The sequence below is a fragment of the Episyrphus balteatus genome, chromosome 3 (assembly GCF_945859705.1).
Source record: "Episyrphus balteatus chromosome 3, idEpiBalt1.1, whole genome shotgun sequence".
NCBI lineage: Eukaryota > Metazoa > Arthropoda > Insecta > Diptera > Syrphidae > Episyrphus > Episyrphus balteatus.
The window spans coordinates 70,614,311-70,635,042 of record NC_079136.1 but is presented as its reverse complement, the minus strand read 5'-3'; the positions used below and the strand labels follow the sequence as shown (position 1 = coordinate 70,635,042).

Below are 20,732 nucleotides of genomic sequence, written 5' to 3'. Positions count from 1 at the left end.
ATTCTAAGTTAAAAAAAAAAATTATTATAGGGGTCTCTAAATATATCATTTTAGGCAAAGTGCATTACGAACATATTAAAACATTAAAATAAACCTAAAAATGTATAAGCCATACAAAAAAAAATGTATGGCGTATACGTACTTTTTTTGTATCAAACGGGCCCCCAAATATGAAAGGGGCCCCAAGATTTAGTCTTGCCCCGGGGCCCCGACGACTCAACGTACGCCACTGCCTACGTTTCTTGTATACACAACTTTTATGTAGGATAAATAGGATAAATAGAAATCGAGATATTCAACAAAAACTAAAATCCAAGATGGCGGCCGAAAGGTGAATTTCGCGAGTGCAAAAAATCAGGGTAACGATATTCAGCCAATGCTCTATCGAATGAGCAAAAAAAATTTGGGGTGGTACAAACTGCTGGGTCGCCCATATATGAACATCCTAAATGCACTGGACTATTTTAGGTACTAAAGTTTTGCAAAAAAATTTGGATATTGTTGTTCCTTCATCAATTAATATCGCGCTAGATATCTAGCATTGATGTGTCCTTGTTTATTTTCTGGATCAAGCACGTCAGCTTCTAGGTACTTTAATTCAGGTCGGCTATCGCAAGAACATTACAGAACCATTTTCTTCAATCGGATAATTCCTTTTGCTAAGCGATGATAAGTTTCCCTACAATTTCTGTACAAATACCTACATATATTTCAAATTTCTGAATGCGTACGAAGTCTTTTTGGTTTATGATGGCTATCTAAATCATTTTTTACGGAATAGTGCTGTTTTTGGAGTAACTGATGATTGCCAATGTGATGTCAAAAGTGGCTCCTGATATTTGACAGTTGACAGCTACCATTTGTCCAGAAGAATTCATTATTAGAAATTATAGTCATATTTCAAAATATAGGTTCCAATAAAGAATTAGCGAAGTTACATTTACATAAACATCCCGGATGCGCTTTCAGAAAGCTGATCGACAGTAGTTATCATACTAATTACGAAAAAAGTTTTGTTCCATGCTCTTTCTTTATAAGCTGAACATTCATTTATTTTTTAAATTCAAAAAGAGTTCATACGTGCACTTTGTGATAAAAGCATGAAATTAACATACTTGGTAGAACTTAATATAAGAGTTATTTTGAGATATTGGGCCACCTTGTATTCCATCTGCAAGGATTGATACAAGACTTTTTCTGTGTTGCACCCGCATTGTTGCATATCATAGTATAGCTAATGAAACCTTTTAATATAATACATGATTTCGAGGTAATTTTTAACGCCCGATCGAATAAAATCATTAACAAAATATCTCGACCATCATGTAAAAAGTTATTGGACTCTTTATAAATTGTCTTTTACTCAAAGAGCAAGAGTCAGAATATTACCAAGTACTCCTTGAAAAAAAGTGGAAGGTTGATAAAATTTCGTGTGGACGTTTCTACCATAGAAAAAAAATAATAAAATATGTCCATCAATAATCATTTTTAGCAAAAAAAACAAAACCGACTTCCATGTATCAAAACTGGGTTTTATGGTTTTTAAAATAGTTCCTATGGCTAAAAGTGAACGAAATTGAAATGGGACCACACTGCAGCCACCAGCTTTCCAATACAAAAAGAATTATCAAAATTGGTTCACTCAGTCCAAAGTTATGCGGTAAAAAAAAAATACAGACGAATTGAATACCTCCTCCTTTTTGGAAGTCGGTAAAAAATTTCAGGTCAAAGGGTGTTTTTCTTTAGCGAGAAAGAACACTTTTGAAATGGTACCATTGCAGCACATGGAAATTTTTTGCATTTTTTTGAACCGCATATATATTTTAAACATCGTATTAGAATCAAAAATAATCAAAAAATGAATTATATTTAGGTACCATGGAATATTGAATTTGTATGCAAAACTTTAATTGCTTGCTTTTATTTTGTATTAAATTTTCATACAAATTAATATTTTGAAGGAGTGAGGTGCAAAAGTTAAAGTATCAAAAATAATTGTGCAGTTTGTGATAAAAGGATCAAATTAATAGGATTGTTAGTATACAATATGTTAGTTCAGTATGTAATATGTTATGTGGAGAGATTGAATATAATTCAATTTTAAAGTTCAAGTGACCTCAACTTGAACTTTAAAATTGAACTATATTCAATCGTTCTACATATAATAAAACTAACTTTTATTATTTTTATTATTTTTTCTTCGTTATTATATCAGCCTGACCCATGGGCATACATTTTGATTTGAATTGATTAGAATTGGTCGAAGTTTTCCAAATTTAAGCAAAACAAGTTTTCGACTTTATCGAAATTAACTACTATCTTTAAAGCTGCATCAAGAATTTTTTTTAAATCAGTTGATAAGATGCAATGAGAGCTGTGTTAGATCCTGGAGTAATTTTCTAAATTTTTGACACCACCCCAAATTAATTTTTATTTTTTTATTTTTCAGATTCTTGTTCCTTCAAGTTTTCCCTTTTTGATTTCTAATTCTTCAGTGCAATCACTAGTTTTTGAACTTGAATTTTGATTTATCAACTAGGGATTCATGCTGAAGAATGATTTTCGAGATTTTGAATCTCAAAGCTCGTATTCAATGATAACTTAAAGAAAACTAAGCTTCTGGAAACTTGTATTTGTTATTTTTCCATGTTTTAAATTAAAATAAACATAAAATTAAATTAAAGTACTTGAAAGAACAAAGGATTTCAGATATTTGAAATATGTGCATAAACTATACGTTAATATTTGTTAAATTTTAATTTCAAAACTTTTTTGTTTCCATCGCCTGGACTATAACAATGCGTTAGTTTCGACCATAAAACTCAAATAGCGGATATTTTTTTCAATTAATAAATAGCGTAGTGCCTTGTTTGGCAGAGATTTTTTACCTTTCATATTTTATAACAGATTATTGTTATCAGATAAAGCTCATGAATTTGTGATAAATATTTATGTTCTCTCATTACGTATTAAATTCTTTTACTATGTATAACATTTCATGTACATAGCTCTGTAGCTATTAGGGAAAGAAGTATTTGTTTTTAACCACAACCAAAATAGTGAACATGAAGAATTCAAAAGTCAAAACATGTTTTTTTTTCTTTTTTTCACGAAATTTTTCATGTTGAACTAACTCTAAGTTAGTTAATCCTGTGAAATAAATAGTAAATTGACATATTTGGGGAACTCGATCTTCTTCCTAAGAAGAAACTGAGAAGATTAACTTCCCGATTTCAATGAACTCAATGTTCTTCTAAGTTCACCTCAAAGCTTTTTTAGAACCAGGATATTTTCCAGGACAGCATGGAAATGGAGACTTCGACAGCCTGTTAAGGTTTAATATCAAGTTTATTTTCTCCAACCTATCCACGCTTTTGTCACATGGACTTGTTTATATTTCATTCTAAACAACTTTAACTACAGAACTGACCCAGTATCAACAAATATTTGATTTAACGGTGATACTGTTTAACAAAAATATTTAAACAATAACAAGATTTCAATACTTTTTTATATGACACTCTACACTTTATTCGTAAATAAGTTATAACAACCATATAAAAGGCACAAAGATAACTTCTTGAACTCCCTTAAGCTAAAACCAATTGAAAGTGTCCTTATATAATTTTTTTTTTCCATCCCACCGACTGCCTTTAAATCACTTCCTTCTATTGTACCCTAACATGCATCTGCCGGATCGCGCAGCAACCATGAATTGCAAGAAAACTTTTGAAGAAGAAATTTTCTCCCAAGAACTCTTCCATGTTCGTAAAAGAAAGTAACTCTTCTTGTGTTTGTAAAGTTGTATCCTCAAACTCGTTGATTTATCGTAAAAGTTTTCTTCATCAGTGCAGCGCACTGATTCCGTCCGAGCAATAAAAGTAAGCAGAAACAGAAACTCTGGCGGATGGCAAAGTTTTATGGTTTTAAAGATGGCAACGGAAGTTTACCTCATTCTATTTTATGTGACAAGTGCCTGAGCTACATGTGACTGTGTGGGATTCGCGAATAAAGATTGTAATTAAAAATGAAAGACATTGCGTTCGTCGTCGGTCGTATGTTTTCACAGAGACTGATACTGATACCATAAATGAAAACTGTTGACTGATTTCAAGTAGCGAGTTTATTTGAATCAAAGAATGAACAATGCGAAAAGTTTGAATGTCCCATTTTGTGGCTAATTAATTGCCTCTTTTTGGAAAAAGTTTGTTGAATTAAATTAGGTGTTAAATATTTGGGTATAGGTGTAAGGCAATTAAAATTGTACTGGAATCATGTTATACAGACACAGTTTAGCCATTGAGGAAATTTTAGAGTTCTATGGTTTTAAGATGTTTTAAAAAATGTATCTTTCGAAATTGAGTTTTTTTTTTTAACACTCATTTTTTAACAATATTATTTTTCATTTACATTTTTATTAATATTAATTTTATTATTTTTATTCTATTACATTCGATTAGTATTTGTATATTTTTTGGCTGCTTTTAAATATTTATTTATTAAAAAAAAATCTTATACATGTATAAAAAAAATATATAAATTTACACTAAGTTAAATATTATTTATGTACCCCTATAATATTGTTTGTTGGTTTGGAAAGAAATTAAATATCACAACAATAATTTATTTGCATTTAAAACTAAACAGGAAACTCAGAATTCGTCCACGTGATGATTTTGAATAATAGTAGCAAGTCTTAAAAATCTGTAAAAAAAAAAAGTAAAGAAAAGTATTAAAAAATGTTTTTCATTGGCAGTCAATAAATTCTTATACAGATTAAAAAATAAAACATTTTTGTTTCTGTTTGTTTTTATATCGTCGCCCAAAGACTACATTTTTATATTTATATTTAATAAGAATCATTTTAAGCACTTTTCAAGTTGAATGAAATATGTCAAAAAAAGGCCGAAAAATCAAAGTGAAGCCTTGAATTTCCATACAAAGTTGTAATAAAAACTGAATTTTAAGCGTAATAACAAAGTCATAGGTATGTGAATGAAATTCCATACATCAGCAGTGTTTTTGTGTTAACTGAGTATTTTGCTAAGTTAACATTTTGTACTGTAAACAACAACAAACCATTGCTTTTATTTATTATTAATAATCCTTTGTTATTAAAGAGTCAAAAACGTATAAGTTCAGAAAAAAGAAATTATCTCTGTAAACCACCACAAACGAATAATTTTGTTTATTCGTAGTAAAAATTGGTTGTTCGTAACCGTGCTTAATTTTACTGTGCTTAATTGTGAGTAACCAAAAAATTTGGCTGCCATATAGCAAATATTAGGAATATTTTAACACAAGGAAGTACATAATGGAATTGTTAAAAGCTTTTTTTTGACTCTCATCAATATTTTTTTACTATTATGAGCCTATGTCTAAATGTCTTCCTTTAAAAAAATACGTTATTCATATTAAAATCAAAAAAATATTTTGTTTCAAAAGTTCATTGGGCCGAAATTATGTAGGTATTTGCCTCAAAAGCTCTGCATGAACACAATTTTGTATTCCATTATTCTGGTTTTCTATTATTCTGAATATCAAAATTCTGTTTATTCAAAACTCTGTAAATCCATATCCTAATGTTATGGACTTTTGTGAGTATGGAAGTGGAAACGGGTAAAATGTGTTGAATGTTCAATTAGGGTAAAACCAAGTATAGGATGACGTGTCATCAATAAAATACACCTAAATCTGACGTATTGAACAAAACTTCAGCGTTCAGCACATACACAGCCATGACAACTTCGAGGTAGTGATGGACTTTGTCTACCTAGGCTCCGTTATTAACACAGCCAACAACACCAGCGCAAAATTTAACAAAGAATTAATTCTGCCAAGCGATGAAATCTAAAATTCATTTTTCAAGTTCTTTGTTTTTTGTTTTTATTGATAAACAATTTTTACCCATGTTTTTTTTTTGGAATTTAGCGACATAGGTACATAAAAACAAAATGCCCGACTGGGTCGCACGAGCTTGCTCTTAGAGTTCAAGTTGCTATAATTTTTAAGACTTTTTATATAGAAATTTTTTGGTAAATGTAGGTGTTGTATACCTACATAAACATACCTAAATGTACAAAAAAAAATAAATTCATTTTTCAAAGGAATAAAACATCATCTGAAATCCAATTAAGCTCCAAAACAAGAATGTTTGAGTTTGATTTGCTTTATTAAGCTGCATTTTAAGACAACAATTTTCAAAATCGTTAGAGCCGTTTAAAAAAAAAAAAACTAATTTTTTCTAAATATTTTCTTGGAAAGGAAATTTTTAAATATAGTTGGTATGCCATTTTGCTAGGGTTACGTCCTCCTTTTGGGGGGCTGTCCCCCATTTACATCTCAAGAACTAATTTGTCCCCTATAACTGAAAATGTGAATGTCCCAATTTTTTAAGCATCCGTAATTTAATTTTAATTTAGAGCAATATTTTTTCTTCACAAAAACATTTTCGAGTTCTGAATACATCCATCCACCATCACCACCTATTCAATTTTCACAAGTGGATCAGGGTTGTAAAAAATCATTTTTTGTTTTTTTTTTTTCATTACAAAAAAATATTTATTGCAACTTAAAATATTTTACATTGAAAAAAAAAATTTATTGCATCGAAAATTAAATTTTTATTTCAAATAAAAATATTTTCAATCAAAAAAAAATTATTACAAATAAAAAAATTTTTGCATTGAAAAAAAAGCTGCATTAAATATTTTGTTTGTAATATTAATCAAATTTCTTACAATGTTTAATATTCCTCAAAGTTACGTTTTCGAAAATTTAATTTTTCCATTCAAAAATTTCATTTTTTTTTTTTTTCAAAAATCCAAAAATCAATTTCGTTTTAATTTTAAATTTGGCTTAGGTATTTTAAAATTATATAAATGCATATACAAAATTTTGCTGAAATTGAAAAAGTTGTTTCGGAGAAAATCTGATTAAAAAAAAATGGTTTTATGGCAGGTACCTACCGTTCCGATAATAATGATTTTCGAAAAAAAAAACTTTCAAAAAACAAAATCGTTGGAGCTGTTTTCGTGCAAATTTATTTTTACTTAAATAGGTATGTGGCAGGTACCGTTATTTTTGGTCTGAAAGAATTAATTCCAAAAACCCCTCTGTAGGATCTCCAAATAGCCACCATACAACGAGATTACTAAAACTATGGATGAGTGTTAAGGACTTTCTTTCTCTCGCATCGTAATAGACCCAGAGCCAACGGCATAAAGAATCAATTCATCTGAGGAATGTTGTGAGGCATAGCAATAGAAAGGTTGGTGACCCGATGTTTGAAAAAATGTATAACAAATAGCGTCAAAAACTAAATTATGTAAATTACTTTCGGTTAGGAAATAAACTTAAAAAATTACCCAAATGAGTTAACTTTTTTCATTCTGTTTATGAATTAATTTATTATATCTTTGATAATGTCATATCTTATAAGTTTGTTTTCGAGTCCCTAACTTTGACCTCTATATCTAGAATAAACGTTGCAAATCTTTTGCTATGAGTCGATGTACATTGTACTAATAAGGCTTTTGACTCTATTTGACTCTCTTTTGACTCTATTTTTTTAAATTCTACCTACATATAAAAAAAAAACATTTAATTAAGAGTATCCAAAGAAAAATTATATACCTATTTTTTCATTCAAAGTTTATCTTTGTAATCCTTAAAAAATATAACTTCAATAATTTATTCAACTTCAAAGATTGGATGATATGAAAAGTAAACACTCGATGCACCAACTTTTCCCTATGAGATAAACTCATCATTTATTAATCCATTTAAGTTCTAACTTCCTCATTCTAATCATAGAAGAAATCTTTCTATACTTGTGTGTGTGTATCGAAAGACAATTATTGCATCAAATCATCTTTATATGCTTCATAAAACCTTTTATCATAATCATCATCATCTTTATCTCCATCATCCCATAGTTCAATTAAAAAAGAATATAAAAAACAAAACAGAAATCAAAAATAAAAGTGAAAATGCACTATGCACACGAGCACATGCACTTATGTATATACGACTATGTTCCAACAATATTAATAATTGCATAAATAAAAGAAAGCAAGCACTTACCGACCTACGTCACCACGCATTGATTCAATTAACTCCAATTTAACGAGACAACGACTTCGACAAACGACGACAATAATGACAACGATGATGATATTGACAACAACGACTACTTCTACTGGCTAGGATGCACGCTTCTCCTCATAAATTTATTTTTAAATACCCATCTTCTGACTTCCCCGCTTTTCACCAGACTCCACACTTCGAAGCTGGATTCATGGGCGAGCCTCTTTCACATTGGAACTCCCTCGCGAAATCATCTGAATTCGATAACGTTCCAATGACACGAAACCGTCCCGGACTATGAATCGCAGTATTTAATTTATTTCTTGTTGCCTCTGGTCGCATTGCTCCACACCACACTTGTGCAAAATTCAAAAAGAACAACTGTGCCCCTGTCATATTCAGTCCCGGCAGCGATTCCTCTTGCCGATCGGCTACTGTGCTCTTTTCCAGCCAACTTTGATAAGCATGAAATGCCTGTCTTATTCCACCATTATCAGCAATATTTTCACCCTGTGTGCTTTCACCATTCAACGTAATGCCCACTTCACTAACTGTATAGTTGCCATATTGGGCAATCAGACAGCGTGCCCGTTCGTCAAAACCCTGTACCGCCGAATCACTCCACCATTTATGAATACTGCCATTACTATCGAACAATCGCCCCTTGTCATCAAAACCATGGGTAAGCTCATGACCTATGACAACACCAATTCCACCGAAATTAAGTGAACGCGGGAAATGACGATGGTAGAATGGTGGCTGGAGAATTCCCGCCGGGAACATAATTTGATTTTTATTACGACTATAGTAGGCATTAACAATAGCTGGCGGTGTCTGCCACATGGTTTTATTCACCGGTTCAAGCATTTTTTGTTGTTCTGTTCTAGCTGTGTGACGTAAAACGTTTAAAGTGTTTTCAAAATACTTGTCTGGATGAATATCAATGCCTTTGTATTTATCAGTTAATTCAGAAGGCACCAAAATATCATCAGGATAACCGATTTTCAAGGACATCATATTGACTTTTTCCTCGGCGAGTTGCTTTGTAGATTCATCTATCCAATCGGTTGTTTGAAGAATATCTCGAAAAGCCTGTTGTAGCTCGTGGGTCATTTTTAGTGTATCCTCTTTGCTGTTCTCGTCAAAATACTTTCGCACAAACATGGCGCCCAACGCCATGCCCATATTTGAATTCACCTGAGCAATACACACTTTCCATCGAGATGGACTTTCTTCCCGCCCAAAAAGTGCATGGAAGAACTTTTGTTTTGACTCCTCAAAACGATCATCGACGTTATTTATCCGATGACGAACAAATCGCCACATGAGATAATTTGCCACAATCCGAGGTTGAGTGTCGGTAATTAGATTCACTAGATCATTCATGTAATTCAAGGCAAATATTACAACATTTTCAGACTCATCAACAGGTTTCTCCTGAACAATACTTAAATACCGCTTCCAATCAATTTTCGGAACTAACTTATTCAGTTCGTCTACCGACATCTTTTTATACAACTTGGTAACATTAACTCTTTCCTCCGCCGGAGAAGTTATAGCAGCCAATAATGATTCAAATGCAATAAGTTCTTCAGCAGTTTTAGCAGCTTCAGCTTGACTGGCGCCCAAAAGATTCATAACTGTTTGCATAAATTCTTGATAAGCTTTTAAATATTTGCTTTGTGCATCTTCCAAAAAATATTCTCTTGTCGGAAGTCCCAAACTAGTTTGATCAAAATGTATGATATTCTCGTTTGAATTTTTCAAATCCGGTCCGACCCATTCAACAATAAGGATATCATTGTTAAACAAACGCAATTGAGCTGTCAAATTTAACCAATCAAAACCATCTTCAGACCAATTTTTATCCAAAACTGGCCAACCGCCGAGAGATCGTATAAGATCTAACAATGGACTGATGCCACGTTTTTCCAACAAAATACTATTTATACAAGATTGATAGAGAAGTTTGGCCTTTGCCTCAGCATCGACTTCTTTCTTTTGCCGGGATAAACCATCACTACGATTGTCTGGAAGACTTAATACACCACGTTTGTATCTCTCCAAAAGAGTATCCAAGATCTTCCGACGTTTGATTATGTGCTTTCGAAGGTGGGTCGATTTTAGAACTTGACTTAAAGTCTCTCGTGTGTCTTGTCCTGGAGATACAATATCTGATTTAGCTTCTGGATCTTGGTAATAGTTATTGCTTATTTGGAATACTTCAGGCTTTGGATTTTTTTCTTGCAGAAGTTGCTCCAAAACAACATCGAGGTTTTCCCGTAACATTTCAAAAGTGTCAAACCCGGCTTTATCTTTTGGAATAGGGTTGATTTTTTCCCAATTACCACATGCGTATTTGTAGAAATCATTACAAGGATCCTCACTCGTATCCATGTACTTTATCATGGTTTCGGCTTGAGCCCGCCGGATTTCCTCTTTGGAATCTTGAGCTTTCCATATAAAATGCAATCCCATTGAATCGGTTTTATCGATAGGGCTTCGTGATGGTCCTGTGGAAATATGCCGCAAATTGTGGAAGCTTAAATTTGAAGACCGTTTTGAACGACTTGCCGAAGCTGTCTCAAACTTTACATCCAAGCATTCCCATGGTATTGCAGCAGTATCTCGTGGAATAAAAGAAGTTCGAGCATCTCTCATTAGATCCAAGTCTTCGATATCCTGGGCTTCGGTAAGTCCGAATTTTAAAGACATACATCTTGAGACCCTCTCGACTTCATCCAAATCTGATTGTAGAATAAAATTATCCTCATTCTCGCTGTCAATGGTTTTTTGTAAATTCAAAGCATACATCATGCCATCAACTCGCATCAGCAGTACTAGAACCAGAGTAATTGGCAGCATAATGACTGGAAGAAGGATTAAAAATTTACAACATGTAAAACCAGGACACCATTGAACGCGACCAGTTTTTTGATTAACACCGAGTTTGCATATACATTGATCGCTATCATTGATTTTATTGATATTCAATTTGGTGTTGTTGTTTCCCGTTAGATTTTTCATAGCTTTAAGCTAAGGACGATTTGTCTTTCATTAAGGATAAATAATAGAGTTTTTTCTAAGCTAAATGTTATAATACTTTTATCAAATCAAAAAAAAACTAAGATTCGGATCGTATTTTTATTCGAAACTGTTTTGTGATCGCGCGCGTATTTCATACTGAAAATGAAGAAATCACTGTGCGATTTTTTTGTATAATAAAAGTAGCCAGGCAGATGATGCCCTCATATCCATTCCATCTGTCTGTGGGATGTCCATTTATTTAAGATTTTTTTTTTAAATGTAGATGGTTACTTTTTATGCTCTCCATCATCATTCCTAGAGATTTCAACAGGGCCGTAGGTAAGGATTTTTTTCAAACAAATTGATGGGGGATATGCGAATTTGCAATTTATTTTATTTGGGCCAGGAAAAATTTTGAGTTCTAAACGTTAATTATTTCTACTAAATTTGTGACCACCAACTTTAACCCACCCCCCTTCCCCCTCCCCTCTTCCATTTTAAAAAAAAAGCTCATTGTAGATGAATCAAAGTGAACCTGACCTAAAAAATCCACCCAACTAACAATTTTGCTTCTATAAAGCTTTATTGATGTTACTGCTGCTTCTGTAAAGCTTTATAGAAGCATAATTGAAAATTCAATTACCTTAAGGGCTTTATAAAATAAATCCTGATTTACTTTAAGATCTTAATTAAATAAATCTCCAACTAACAATTTCGCTTCTATAAAGCTTTATAGATGCTAACGTTGCTCCTGTAAGGTTTTATAGAAGCAAAATTATTAATTTAATTATTCTAAGGGCTTAGTAAAATAAATCAGCCAACTAACAATTTTGCTTCTATAAAGCTTTATAGATGCTAGCTTTGCTTCTGTAAAGCTTTATAGAAGCAAATTTGTTAATTCAATTACTATAAAGGGTTAATTTTGTGATCTTTGATATGAAATCTTGATACATCGAATTCGAAGTCTCTTAAGTACGCCCATGAACTCTTATAATATGAATGGCAAGCTTCGCAGAAAGAGAAAGATACAAAAATACAACAACAACAACAAAAATATCAAAACTAAACGACAACAAATTTGAACTCGTTGAACCAATTTAAGTTAATTCTGTATGATTCTGTTTTGAAAAAAAAAAAAATAAGATTTTTTTTTCTCTGATTTCCCTAATGGATTCGTATATTGTGTTGTTGGTTTTAAGCGTAGTAAAAAGATGCTTTAGATTATTTAGAATGCGTTGTTGTTGAGCTTTGATTTCAAACAAAAAGTAACCGCCTCTCTTCAGGCAACTTTTTTATTAGATTAAATCATTTTTTATAATAGTAGGTGATGATCATTTCTAATGTGTTTATTAGTTTAAGGTCACTTAGGACCTTAGCCGTGACATAAATGGCTAAGTTAAATAGTTGTTGTTTTTTTTTTTTGCACGATCATATTATTAATATTAATTCAGCATAAAAATAGGGAGTTACTGAACTGATTAAATGAAATGAGAAATTAAATTGCGAACTTTCTACTCTTGTCCAGTTATATTTTTAAAAAATCCATCTTGAGATTACAAAAAGAGGGTTACGATAAAAGAGCCCCATATTTCTGTTTGTTATCCAACGGCTTTTCTTGAAATGGATTTGTATTCTGGGTCAAAAAAGCAAAGCAACTTTGAGGCAAACCTACATTAAAAATTTTTGAATTAAAGTTGAAAAATATAAGCTGTGTTCCTTTAAGGGCATTTACTTTCTGCTAAGTACTTATAGTCCAGTAATTTTAGGTTTTATCTGCGGAAAAATTCCTACTGGGCTGAATTTTGGTATACAGCTTAATGACGGCTTTGTTATGAAGATGTGAAAAATCGACATTGATATCGTGTCCGCGTTAAGAGTTATAGGGGTCAAAAGGTCACAAAAACTGGTTTTTCACGATTTTCAGCAAAACGATAAGTCTTATCAAAAAATTTTCAATGCAAGAATTGTAGACCAGATTATTATATATAAAAAGTGTCATGACACTTTTTTTCCTAAGACCCACCGTTTCTTAGGTATAACGATTCAAAAAGTTGAAGTTTAGTTGTAATCGTCATAATCCTATTCCTGAAAAAAAACTCCTAACTGAAAAGTTCCTGAAATTTCATTATTTTTTTAGCTTGAATTTCGTTCCTCAACTGTTAAGAATATGGGGAAACCAAAAAAAAATGGAAATTTTCGCCATTTTTCCGATTGAGGCCCTTCTCCCGAAACCATTTCCCTGGGAATTTTTGATTAGAATATGTCTGAAAATATACAGGGTGTGCAATAGAGAATGGACAACCCTAAAACGGCTTATAGCTACACTTATGATTGTTCTAAAAACAAATAGAAAAAAGTTCTATCGCAACCAGTTCATAAAATATGGACTTTTTTTCGTTCAGTGTATTTTAAATTTTATCATCTTATGTTTTCGTTCACTACAACCACGAATGAATGAATTTTATTTATTTCTTTTTTTTATAATTTTCTACAATAATTGGATGAGTACATAAAAGCTTTAAAAATTTCATAGCTATTGCACATTTTCGTAAAAAAAATTTTGAAATCTGTTTTTTGATGCAAAATGTAAAAAAAGTATTTTATGAAAAATTTTAAACACCTGTGGTATAAAATAAATCTATAGAAACCTAGGTGGCCATCTTTCTTAAAAATATTCTCCTTATACCAGAATATTTTTAAGAAAGTTGGCCACCTAGGTTTCTATAGATTTATTTTATACCACAGGTGTTTAAAATTTTTCATAAAATACTTTTTTTACATTTTGCATCAAAAAACAGATTTCAAAATTTTTTTTACGAAAATGTGCAATAGCTATGAAATTTTTAAAGCTTTTATGTACTCATCCAATTATTGTAGAAAATTATAAAAAAAAGAAATAAATAAAATTCATTCATTCGTGGTTGTAGTGAACGAAAACATAAGATGATAAAATTTAAAATACACTGAACGAAAAAAAGTCCATATTTTATGAACTGGTTGCGATAGAACTTTTTTCTATTTGTTTTTAGAACAATCATAAGTGTAGCTATAAGCCGTTTTAGGGTTGTCCATTCTCTATTGCACACCCTGTATATTTTCAGACATATTCTAATCAAAAATTCCCAGGGAAATGGTTTCGGGAGAAGGGCCTCAATCGGAAAAATGGCGAAAATTTCCATTTTTTTTTGGTTTCCCCATATTCTTAACAGTTGAGGAACGAAATTCAAGCTAAAAAAATAATGAAATTTCAGGAACTTTTCAGTTAGGAGTTTTTTTTCAGGAATAGGATTATGACGATTACAACTAAACTTCAACTTTTTGAATCGTTAGGTATACCTAAGAAACGGTGGGTCTTAGGAAAAAAAGTGTCATGACACTTTTTATATATAATAATCTGGTCTACAATTCTTGCATTGAAAATTTTTTGATAAGACTTACCGTTTTGCTGAAAGTCGTGAAAAAATAGTTTTTGTGACCTTTTGACCCCTATAACTCTTAACGCGGACACGATATCAATGTCGATTTTTCACATCTTCATAACAAAGCCGTCATTAAGCTGTATACCAAAATTCAGCCCAGTAGGAATTTTTCCGCAGATTGGGCTTAAAAATGACTAAAATGACTGGGCTATTAAAGTTGTTTTCAAATACTTAATTTTCAAGACAGTAACTAACAGTTTTAGTAAAAATTAATCACTATCAATAATAATATAATAATAATTATAATTATATTATTATATTATAATTATCCAGTTTTTCAACAATTCAGGTTCTACCCATTTTATTATTTTATCTGTAAATCAAATACTTACTAGTGTAATTTGTTTTTGTTTTCTTTTTGAAATGAAAAGTGAGTAACTTCTGAGCTGTAGAAAAATGTTTAATTTAATTAAATAATAGAATAACGGAATTTTTTTGTCGAAAAAATTTCCATCATAGACTAGCACCCCCTATTCTAAAAATTAATCCAACCTATGTATTGTATGTATGAAGAATTTTGTATGTCTTAGAAACATTAGAAACATTAAGAAACCAACTTAAGCTTTGACTCAGATAATAAAAAATAAAATAAAAATAAGATTGTGCATTATAACGTATACATATTTGAGTATAGTAAAGGTACTTATACAAAATTTTGAATACCAGCCTTGTTTAGCCTTGAAGAGCTCCCACAGCACAATTTGGAAAAAAAAAATGCGTAACTAATACCGTCAACGAAAAAAAATAAATGCAAAAAATAGTGTAGTTTGGGTTATAGTTTTAAGGTCCAATTTATTCACACTCCATTAAATTTAAAGTCGCCATTAAAAAAGGGAAATTTTAAAATTTGTATGCGATTTGACAGTTTTATAATTTTTAATGGAGCCTTTAAAAATAATGGAGAGTGAATAAATTGGGCCTAAAAGTGATAGGGCTAGCCTCGAGGTTGGGAATATCCGAAGTCCAGAAAGGAGGGCCGTTAGCTTTTGGAAGGAGATTGAGGGAAGCTTCCTCTTTTGGTACATATTTCGTTAAAAACTAAGAGGATTCCGGCCCATAAAATTTTGTACCAAAAAGTCTCAATTTGTTTTATTCTACACAGAGAAAAAAAAATAACTCTTTTAATAGTTATAACCGGGATTGCTATTTTAAATAGTCATTATTGACTATTTAAATAGTCACATATGTATAACTATTTTAATAGTAAAATTGACTATTTATCAGTTAATTTGAAGAATACGAGTACTTCGATTGACTATTAAATTGAATGAAGGTTTTTATTAGTAAATTTTCCTTGGACTTTAATTTAATCAATTTTTCAATTTGAAAAATGTATATAAATTAACATTAGTAAGGTAGGATAGAACCATATCTATGTAAATTGTGCAATTCAGCCATTTTGTAATGGCAAAATATGTATAATATGATAAAGATAATAAATGATCACAAATGAATATTTTTTTAACTATTTTAATAGTTATCCCGATATTAACTATTTTGTTATTATTATTTAGTGTAGGAACAGTTTTTATGGAGATTCTCAAGAGAGAAATATCACAAAATATGAAAAAAAAAAAATGAAATTTAAAATGACTTTTTTCCAAACTTTTTCTAATAAAATATGAATTTATTTTTAAAAATTTTTGGCCTTACATATATTCAGTTGAACTCCGAAGCAGAAAAGGTAATATATATCACATTTAAAAAAAAAAATTAAAAATTACTTCAATTCCAATGGGTTTTTTTGATAAAAACTGAATTTTTGCATTGAAATAATTAATTTTCTCAAAGACTTTGGTAAATAAGAACTTTAAGGGTTATTAAATGAATATAAAATAATTTTATATTTAAATGTTGAATTTAAAAAAAAAAATAAGTTACATTTTTTTTTCAAAACTTCTATTAAAAAAGTTCTTGGAAAATGAAATACTTTTTAATTATTTTTCATAAACCGTAATACATATTGGCATTCCCTTTTATAATTTCAAATCATAATAAAAGTGGTCAAAAAAATTTAAAAATAAATGCATTTTATATTACGAAAAAGTTTTAAAAACCACATGTTACAATTTTTTCAATATTTTTTTTTTTTTTTCAAAATCTGAGTTCAGTTACCATTCTTTGAAAAGCCTTTAATTCAATTAACTTAATTTTAATTTTACAAATATGCCTAAGCTTCTAGCTTTTTAAAAATGTTGATTTAAATATTGTAGGTGTTGCCGTTGTGTTTAAAAATATTTTTTTTTTGTTTTTGAAGTCAATTAATAAGAAAATTGCATCTATCGCTTGAACGATAGAAGATTGTCCCTCACTCCCATATATTTTTTTTCCTTGAATTTCCTAGACAATCTTTTGGCATCAATTAATTTATGAATTTTAAGAAAAATTTTCGAAAAAAAAAATTTGTTGTTCACAAAAATCTTTAATTAAATTTAAAAAATCAAAACTGCAACACCCGCAATTTTTAATCTATAGACTTTAAAGTATTTTTAACTCAATCATGTGAATTTGTTCGGTTTACAACTAGATTTTTGGAATGTTCCATTTTCCAGTAAAATATGTTTAAATAAACCCCACTTTTCTCCACTTAAAACACGCTCAGTAATCTACGTAACTTTCACCCATCAAAATTAGCCCTTTTTTTAGAAACATTCCAATACAGGATAAACATCTACCGTTACAATAGTTTTCCATCTACTTCTTTCTGATTTATAGTTAAGAGGCATCCGGAAAAAATTTGGAGAAAAATGAGAAATTGGGAAAATTTCTGCACAGTTTGTGAGGTCCACACAGAAAATTAATTTGTTTATGAAAGATTGATATTTAGAACATTATCTAGCTACGTTTTTAATTTTTTATTTTTTCAATATTTCGGTAACAGGTTTTGCAAAATAAACCAAAAATTCTTTGTAATTACAAAGTTTGTTAGAGGTTGAAGTGAAAAACACATTTAATACAAAAACTTGGTTCTTTTGAAAAAAGTTTGGATAGATTATGCTAAGTATGTAGCTTATTTAGGTATTAATATGGCAAACCAAAAAACGATGATTTTTACACTTGAAAAAATATTTTGTATTTTCTGAAAAAAAAAAAAACAAATCATTTTAAGCTTCTTAGCAGGAATGTTATATAGACTACATTCAATCAGGTAGGAATGCTAAGTCAAATTAATTACTTTTTGAGGCGCAGTGCCCATACCAGTGGATTTGCTTTTTCCAAATTAAAAATCAAAAGGTCACTGTGGTGTATGAGTACCTACTATTTTTTTTTTCCAAAAAAATAATGAAACTAGATGGCATTTGTAGCCAATTATAGTTTGGATGACAAAAATAAATGGTGGTTCAGCCTGGACTAACCTTGGGCAAACGAACCACAGTGATAAATCAACGACTTTTACATTGAACAAAAAAAAAATGTTTGTGGGTTTTGAGGTGAATACAAAATTATGCTGTTATAATCCTGGATGATTTAATGATTATTTCACAGGAAAAAAAATAGTAATTTTTTCGCTTTCAGATATGAAAAAAAGTTTTTACTGTAATATCTTTTCAAAGAATGGTGGAATGAAAAAAAATGTTAGGGTACAATGGGGCTAAAATTGGGCAATTGAACCAGGCATGTTTGAAAAAAAAGATAAACTCTACAAAAGAAAGCATCAAAATTAAAGGTTATAAAGAATGATTATATCTTTAAACTTTATTAATATCGATAATTTAAATGTATCTTAACATAAAACAGAGGATTAAATTTCCTACATTTATTACTTAGGATTTTTTTCATACAAAATTGATAAACATATTTGATAAAAACTAAAATTAAATAAAACGACTAAAAGGTGAATTTCACTAGTGCGAAAAATCACGTTTGTAATTTTCAACCAATTCTTTACTATTTTAACTTTTTTTAATAACGTTTGCACAGATTTAATCCGAATTTCATACAGATCTAGTTTTGCCTTAAATCAAGGTAAGAAAAGTTTCTGAGAAAGAGTTAACAGCAAAAATATTTACCTTATATGATAAGTTTTTTGAATCGTAATTTTTTTTTTTAATTTGATAAAAGATAATTTTTTTTATGACGTCGACACGTAGCATAGCTCGTTATTTAATACTATTTTATACGTATTGAATATCAATAAAATCAACGTTTTTAACATAACATCACAATTATAATAAATTAATAATAATCCAAATCAATTGATTGTATACTTACTCTTTTAAAACAAACAAAGCACATCCGCCCTTTTAATTTCAAATTAACTAATTGCACTGCAATTATATTCCAAATAGATAGATTTGCATCCAAAACAAAACAATCGTGCTACTGTGTCGACTGAGAAACAATACTAAAGTTGTTGGCAGTTTCAATCGATCGTGTCGCCAGAGAAAAATCTTCTTTCTTAAAAATAAATAAACAAAACAAAACAAAACATTAGAGATGCATTTAAAACGTTAACATATTCAATTGAAAACATCAATAGATAGAATGTACCTATGTGTACTTTAAGGTACTAAAAACTGATGCCACTGTCACTGCCCTGAGAATCGTCAGACAAGCAATTAATTGCTGAAAACTTATTAGTTGTTTTGATTAATTTTAATTTCACGTTTGTTTGTTAATTTTTTTGTTGTTTTTTTTTTTATTATTATTATTTTATCACTTTTTTCCTGGGTATCTTTTCTAAATGTATCCAAGAGAAAGTTTATTTTTTTTGGGTCAAAACTATGTTACACTCTTGTAAGCTTGAAATTAACGCGAACAAAATCTCTTCTTTATGGTCCATAAGGATATCATTTTGGGAATCCTTAATATAGGTTCAAGTATATTGTTTAAGTGCTTTTGGGACTACGATGGAAACAACCCGTGCGTCCATTCACCCAATGGACTATGATCTATGTACGAATGACTACGTATTTCCAAAAGACAACAGTTGTTGTAGATTTCTCGATTTGGATATTACTTTAACTAAACCCGCATTTTGATGGGGTAGTATTAGTTATAGAACCATTAATGGAGGAACATATACCATTTCCGGAAGAATTAATTGCGTTCTCGACTCTCTGACCCTTCTGGAAACATATTGTATAAAATGATAGTAGATAGTAGCTTGTAGCTTGTAGCATTTTGTTGCACATACATTTTGAGTTCAAGTGGGTCTTGATTTATAACTAGAAGAGGTATATGAGTAAAGAAGTCTAGAAATTTTGATTACAAAGCAACTAAACCATTCTTATTAAGCAATTGTCCGTTTCCCCTTTTGAGTGATAGAGAGAATTGATTTAAACCTGAAGTGTATAGCTTTGGGAACTTTATCTACTGCTTAGTATTTAAAACTACATTGAACTACTTTTGCTATATTGAAAAACTAGTTCAATGCAGTTTTAAGTACTAAGCAGTACATAAATGTGCCCATGATTATGAAAGTGGACTAAGTCACTTTTTGCATTGTTTGAAGAAAAACTTACATAATAATTTTCTTATAACGATTTAATTATATTTCTTTTATAAAATCACTAGAGGAGCAATAAAGAAGTTTATTTACTGCAATTTCGCTTTCAAATAAACTTTACCCCTTGAATAATAATTATTTTTAGGCTAGATTTGATGCCATTTTTAGGAGTGACTTAGTCCACTTTCATAATTGAATCATTTATTTTCAAAACATGATAAGTCCATGATTTTAAATTTTGCAGGAGAAGAAAAAAAACGTTCTATTTTCTTTTGATGTGTGTAGCAAAATTTATAAAAAATATATTCTGTAGAACTTTTGCCTAGGTACAAAATACAGTTTCGTTTTTAATTTTTGGAGCGATAGTTCAAAAGATAAAAAATAAAAACGCTTTTGGACTTATCATACTTTGAAAATAAACGGATGTGGAATTAGTTTTAAAATGGGTACACAATTTTGCTTTTATCACCAGTCTATCACAAAATTGTATTTGAGATTAAAATATAATGTCCGAAGTGCTTCTTTAACTTTAAAGACGCTTTAAACTTAAGATTTTCAGCCAGTAGCTTAATATAGCATTTACACATAAAAAAGCCGTTGTTTATTTTCAAAAGAGGATATGTCCGGGACCTATCCTGTTTTTGATACTACAAAAATATTTCGCTTAGTTGTAAAATCAGATATAGATG

General features: G+C 30.2%; 1 protein-coding gene across 2 annotated transcripts; it reads right to left on the bottom strand.

Moving 5' to 3' along the window:
- Positions 1-4,502: 4,502 nt before the first annotated feature.
- Positions 4,503-19,229, bottom strand: LOC129914454 (neprilysin-4). 2 transcript variants are annotated; one of them, XM_055993718.1, is made up of 4 exons: positions 19,086-19,229; positions 18,807-18,992; positions 8,086-10,958; positions 4,503-4,704 (listed from the first exon to the last, which is right to left on the bottom strand). In XM_055993718.1, the coding sequence occupies exon 3, from the start codon at positions 10,951-10,953 to the stop codon at positions 8,269-8,271; it is 2,685 nt and encodes an 894-aa protein (XP_055849693.1). In that variant the 5' UTR covers positions 10,954-10,958; positions 18,807-18,992; positions 19,086-19,229; the 3' UTR covers positions 4,503-4,704; positions 8,086-8,268. The 2 variants fall into 2 exon arrangements, with proteins under 2 accessions (XP_055849693.1, XP_055849692.1); XM_055993717.1 differs by lacking the exons at positions 18,807-18,992; positions 19,086-19,229 and having other exon boundaries at positions 8,086-11,277.
- Between the last annotated feature and the right edge of the window lie 1,503 nt (positions 19,230-20,732).